The 6,707-nt window shown below is 36.8% G+C and overlaps 1 protein-coding gene across 1 annotated transcript in view; it reads right to left on the bottom strand.

The window, feature by feature from the left end:
• The window catches only part of LOC117796104 (rho GTPase-activating protein 20-like), an 8,302-nt gene extending 1,997 nt beyond the window's left edge, over positions 1-6,305 (bottom strand). Inside the window, exons 1-3 of the mRNA XM_034643158.1 lie at positions 5,715-6,305; positions 3,258-3,335; positions 962-1,028 (exon numbers count right to left, since the gene is read on the bottom strand). Coding sequence (XP_034499049.1) covers positions 962-1,028; positions 3,258-3,284 — 94 coding nt within the window. The 5' untranslated portion in view covers positions 3,285-3,335; positions 5,715-6,305. The remainder of the gene's footprint in view (positions 1-961; positions 1,029-3,257; positions 3,336-5,714) is intronic.
• Between the last annotated feature and the right edge of the window lie 402 nt (positions 6,306-6,707).

Genomic DNA, 6,707 nt, shown 5'->3' with positions numbered 1-6,707 from the left:
GGGACTCCATCCCAGGACCCTGGGATCATGGCCTGAGCCAAGGGCAGACACTTAACTGACTGAGCCACCCAGGCATCCCACCTCACAGGATTATTAAAAAGATTAAAAAAAAATTGAATGTAAGAGGGAATGCTCTAAGATTTCTAGCAGAAATCACTGTGTCACCATTACCATACATTACTGTACTTCAAGGTCTGCTATGGATCCTGTCCTCTTTCTCTTGGTTTTTAATCCCTCTATGTCTGGTAAACCCTGAACAATTTTGCTAATCCAAAGATTTTTTTTTTATAGGGAACTTGTGCCAATAACTATTTTAGGAGAGGTGTAATCTGTTTATCAATAGCCTTAAGAGCAATGATGGAAAAAGCCTGAGAAACAGCAAAGTGCAGGTTAGTTTAGTCAGTGAAGACGTGAAGAATTTAAATGTGATTATCTCATTTTCCTTATGATGCTGAGAAAACTTCTGGGCACAGTGCAAGTATTAAATATATACCTATACCTGGACTCAGAGACATGACTGGATTTTAGAGGATTCTCACAAAATAGAGGCTACTTAGTAGTTAGGAACTAGAATTCAAGAGAGGAATATGAAAAATAAATGTATGGGAAAAAGAAATTCCAATCCATTTTGCTTTCATACCTAAGTGGGTAAATAAGTAAGTAAATAATAAATAAACAAAAATTTTTCAGGATAGCTTTGTTAGGTAAAAAAAAGTAGAAAAGAAAAAAATTTACATTTCTCTCCCTAACTAGGCCATAAGCTGCTGAACGAAGAGATGTCATCAGTGCCTGGGGAAAAGTAAGTACCTGGTAATTATTTAATAAATGTGTGAGTGAATATTGCATGTGATTTTCACTTTTAAGGGTATTTAAGCTTAAGACAGAACAACCATTACTTTGAGATGTAGAGTTACAATTTTGAACCTAATCAGTCCCATCTTAGATTTTTCCTGACACTTACCAATGAGCGGGTGTGGGGCCGTTTCCTTGCCAGAACTCACCCACAGCTGGTGGTCTTTCTCGGAGCCCTTGGAAACAAAAAGAACTATGCACCATAACAAATCTTTTACAGTATTTGAAGAACACATATCCTTAGCATATCTATGTTTCCAGAAAGAAGGAATTGGGGCCAGTATAAGTGCTGTTTGGTCCATGGAGGTAGCTACAGTACTTGTTAACTTGTTCCCCTCACAGCCTCCAGTGGACCATCCCAGGTTCATGTCATTTTTGATAAAGGCCAGGAAAGCACAGTACAATCAGCCCCTCATTGTGCGGGTGGCCCATGGCATAAGAAATCACAGAGTTGTGCCTCTTCACTAAGGAGGAAAGGTCTAATCTCAGAGTCCTGCCTTCCATTGTCTCTAGACTCCTTGGATCATGTTGGCTTTTACCACCAAATGTCCCTGCCCNGTAATGTTGGCTTTTGCCACCAAATGTCCCTGCCCAGATGTGTTTATTGTCCAGAGAGCCATATACCCTGCTATGACCATTCTTGAGCAAAGTAACTCGAAAGGCATCAATAGGTCAGCAGCCCTGAGCCAAAGGAGACAAATGCCCAGGAGGCCTTGAGGAGATAGTGCACTGAAGTCAGCCACTGGCTTTGGTGCAGGCTAGCCCCACTTCAGGGAAAGAAAGGACAAGGACTGTAACCTAGACCACAGGTCAGATGCAGAAAACAATTACTCCCAGCAGAATCACTGCTCAGTAAAACTGGAGATTCCGCTTGAAACAAACAAGTCTAAATTATAAAGATTGTTGAACTATTTGAGTCTTCCAGGAGACTAAAGCAAAAATTTGAAATGGAGTTGTTGGTGATAGGTACTATGCTTGCCCTTGACTCCTGATTAAAAGTCGTGGTCTTGCCCTTATGAAGGAAGGTCATAGGTATGGACACAGACACACACACAGTTAAATCTGCTCAAAATTGTATCGTAAATAAGAAGTGAGAGCTAATAAGGTAGGGTAGGGTTTGGAAATGCTATGCTGGAATCCCTTAAATCAGGCATATGTAAAGCCAAATAACCCCAATTCTTCATTAAAATACAAATTCTTTGTCTAGTGAGATTGATCACTTTATGCAAAGGAAAATCACAAACATGAAATAAAATAAACTATATCATTTATCAATCTCCCCAACTTCATCCCTAAAACCACTCACTCTCTTCCCAAGATTTAATTCTTATCTAGGGTGTATATATCATAGAGGTTAGAAATCAATGTAGAGATGTGCTTTACTCAGTACATATAAATTCAGTTTTATTTCAGATGTATTATTAAATTTTGTTTGTACAGAAATCATTAATTTCTGATGCCAAATTCTGGTTGCTTTGAATTTTTAAGGGGCTTTATTATACGGTTGGGTCAGATAGAATTTAAATACGAATCTTGTAGTTATGTCATGCCATTATAGCACGACATTTTTGCATTTACAGAGGATTTTATATAAGAAGTTGTGCTTTACAAGTGCTCCCTTCAGTTCTGTCCATCTGACTAACACTCTCTCTCTCTTTTCCCATAGAAAACCTCATCCTCAAATATACCCATCTCTTTCACCAAAAAAAATAAAATAAAAAAAAATCAGCAACTCACACCAGCACCATCAAAACATAAAGGAACAGACAGTTAAAACCAAAACTAGATGAAAGTGATATGTACGCAAGCGCCCCCAGAGCCACGGTCTTATTCAGAGCTTGTCTTCTACAGCAGCTTGGGGGCTGTGAGCCACCTCGTGCCAAGGACCCGCAGCAAGAGGAGGTAGCTTCCAACCATGTGGTCTTCATGTCAAAATGGACAACAAAACATGTAATTTAGGATTCATCAAACTGGGACTGAGCCCTTGGGTGATACACCAGGGTACATAGGGATGGGGGAGAATGGAATCAGGATTGAAGACAAAGAAAGAAGAGTCCAATAGAGGAGGAAGTATTTAGAAACTTAGAAATATTTTAATGTCTGTGTATAAAATATACACAATAAACTGCATGTTGTTATTAGCACTCTAAAATTATAGCCCAATTTTATACATTGATTTTGAATTTGCAGAAAATTTAAAATGGGAATACAAGAATAGCAACCACGTATAGGCTAATAATATAGCTTTGCTGCCTTCGATTTCTAAATTTGGGGAGACAAAATATGACTATGATATCTATAATAATATCAGCTGTCTTATAATGGGGGGTGCAGAACACACACACACAAAAATCTCAAAAGTCAAAGTTGGTTTTTAAACTAAAAACAGCTTGCAGGCAACTTACAGTTATTCCTAGCATTGGTAGTGACATGTTGATAATGTCATTTGCTGTGTCTGAATTTGTTACTGTTACAGTTATAGACTGTAAAAAAGAAACAAGAAAAATTGCTATAAATTTTTTAAAAATTTTAAGCAGGTGACCAAATAATTATTGCCAAATTATTATCCATACTCTAAAGGCAAAGCTTGTTTTCAGATAATGACAAAATAAAACATCCGTAGAGCACACACCTTTAATTAGTTTCATTTCTTTACATAACATGAAGCTAATAGGAAACGTTTCAGTAAAACATATATTTCCCTTCGAGGATTTGTGGCACACAAAATATAGCAACTTAAGCAAGAAAGAGAAAAACTGAGGGTTCCAAGAGGGGACATGGGCTGACCCTCAGCTCCATAAGGCTATTTCCAAAATGGAGGGGGGAGACAGTTTAAAAAGGAGGAGCTACATACTTTTCTCTCTCCCTGAATTGTGTTTTTACCATATGGCTTTATTTCTTTGCAATTATGTACTCAGTTTCAGCAAAATCAGAATAGGAACTGGCTATGAAAGACATTTTTTAAAAACTATTTACTCAGTACTCTCTTTGTTGAAATCTGTTGAGACAAATAAAACCAATGAGTCTAGGAAACGAGATTGAAAAATTTAGAAGTTTATGTTCCATTCGAAACTCAGTAGTTACTTATAACAGCCCTCTATCACACCTTACATTGACAAACTGCTCCATACAACTAGGAAAACAGTTTACGGAATATTATCTAAAAGGGATTAATAGGAATCCGAGATGATATCTATAAAACTATCTGAATTCCAAAAGACATTTTAAAATAAGACAATATGTAACCAAGAACATTTACTAGGCATACAGTTTTTTTTTTTAAAGATTTTATTTATTTGACAGAGAGAGAGAGAGACAGCCAGTGAGAGAGGGAACACAAGCAGGGGTAGTGGAAGAGGAAGAAGCATGCTCCCAGCAGAGGAGCCTGATGTGGGGCTTGATCCCAGAACGCTGGGATCAAGGCCTGAGCCAAAGGCAGACGCTTAACGACTGAGCCACCCAGGCACCCATATGCGTAGTTTTTATAACATTATTAGGCAAGGAGGCCTGTGTCCTTTGTGCATAAAGAAGACAAACAGCACAAGTGGACACTCACAGGCCTTAAAAATATTAAAAACAAAGTTAAAAGAAACCCTTTCATAATTCATTATTTGTCCTTTCATTATATTTTTCTTCTTATGAATTGAATTCAATTGCTTGATATGACAGATGGCCTGAAAGTTGTTTGATAATCGGACTTTTATAAACAAAAGTGTTCATTGATTTCAAACTATTTGTAGCTTTAAGGATTATAAAAAAGTGTTCAGAATCCAGCAGTAGGACTCAGAGCACCCAAATTCAAGGATGTCCTATGTTAAACTGTCTAGGACGGGCTTCTTATGTTAAATTGTCTAGGAGGATTCAAGACTGGGTCTTAGCTTGAAATTTAGGAGTAATGGCTCTGCTCTTTTTTTAGGATGTTTGAAGGTCTTTCAATAAAACTTAAAAACTCTCCTATGAAATCTTTTTAAAGTTAAAAAAACTCTTTTGAAATATTAATAATCATGCGTTAATTCATCTTGTCTGCAAGATAATGGTTTTCATGGCATAAGGAACATATTATATTCAAAACAGTAATTCCAGGGATGTATGTATATTTTCCTGCATGTTGTAGGCTCTCAAAGACAGACAAATTCCAGTAGATAAAGCTCTTTGTAAAGAAGTAAGTTTAGAAAAATAAACTATTTTTTGAAATAATTTAAAAGAAAAAGAAACATTACTTTCTTTTTTCATATGAGTCAACGTGCTACTACTTAATATATGAAGAACCAGGAAAATGTGATCAGTTCTCAAGAGCCGAAGCCAACCCTGTGATGTTCAGACTGTTAGCTATTACAGTGATGCTCAGTGATACAAAGGAAAGTATGCCCACAGTAAACAAAAATAGATGCATCTTAGCATAGAAATTACAAATATTTAAAAATAGAAAATTTTAATCTGAAACATATCTTAAAAAATTTACTGACTAGGCTACATTTATTAATGGAGATGACAAAAAGAAGTCAGTAATTTGAAAAGAGGTAACAGAAATTATCCTGTCTGGAGAAGAATAGAGGAAAAAAAGATGGAAAAAAATTAACAGAGCCTGAGGGATCTGTGAACAATATGAAAGGGTCTAATATGCATATAATTGGACTCTCAGGAGGAGATAAGAGAGAAAATGGGTTAGAAAATATTTGAGGTAATAAAGATTAAAATTTCCCAAATTTGGTGAAGACATAAATTATAAATTCAAGAAATTCAGAACATGCCAAATAGGACAGATTCAAAGAAAACCCTGCTTTATCATAGCCACACTGCTAAAAGCCAGAAATAAAGAGAAACTCTTGAAAGCAGCTAGAGAAAAATGAGAAATCACCTACCGAGGATTAATGTTTGAATGATCACAGACGGCTCATCAAAAAGCATAAAGACCAAAAGACAGTGGAACATCTTTAAAGGACTGAAAGGAAAAAGTTTGCGAACAAAATTCTACATCCCCAAAAATATCTTTCAAGAGTGAGTGTGAAATAAAGCCATATTCAGATAAAAGAAATTCAGAAAATCTGTTTGCACCAGATCTGCACAAGAAATGCTACAGATCCTCTCACTCGGATGAAAAGTGTTAGAGGGAGACTTGGATCTTAGGAATGAGTGAAGAACATTAGAAATGTTTGTTTTGTGTAAATTATACACAAATAAAGTTGATTTTTAAAAATTTCAAAGTAATTTTCTATGGAAAATTCTGAACGTAACCCACTGCTACAATTGAAATCAAAGCGGGCAGAGATGAGCGGGCGCTGCTGCCAGAGAACTCTGGCCTCCTCTCCTTCATGCACTGCATCTACCTGGCACTGAGAAACCAATCAAAATACTTGCAGGGCTTTTGCCTCGGCCAGGAACAACTACCTCTTTCTCCACCTTCAAATACTATTTTGTGTGATCCAGAGCTACTGTAAAGTATAACAGGAACAAAATGTCATTAAGGTACCCAGAGTACCTTAATTGTTCATCATTGCAAATGTCTTGGCTACTGCACTACAAGTTCAGAAATCAGATTTTACACAAATAACAGGGACAATTGGTTTGATTTTTTCCCCCTGATAGCACAAAGAAAATGAGATAGAAATGTGCTGCTCTCTTAAATGTGTCATCCCTCTGAGCTCAATTCAACCCTAAGATTCCTTGGAACGAAAGACCTTTCAAAACTCCTGTGAAGTTGACATAAGTACGAGGTGAAACGCATGACCCTTGAGTAGACCCTGTACTAGAAAGGAGACATTATTGAGGTCAACTGACAAATGAGAACGTGGATGGCAGAGTGAAGTATTATACCTATGTTCAATTTACTGAAGGTGATAACTGTACGGTGGTGA

The sequence above is a fragment of the Ailuropoda melanoleuca genome, chromosome 14 (genome assembly GCF_002007445.2).
Source record: "Ailuropoda melanoleuca isolate Jingjing chromosome 14, ASM200744v2, whole genome shotgun sequence".
In the NCBI taxonomy this organism is placed as follows: domain Eukaryota; kingdom Metazoa; phylum Chordata; class Mammalia; order Carnivora; family Ursidae; genus Ailuropoda; species Ailuropoda melanoleuca.
Note: the sequence above shows the minus strand (reverse complement) of the source record. Positions and strands in the feature narration are given on the sequence as shown.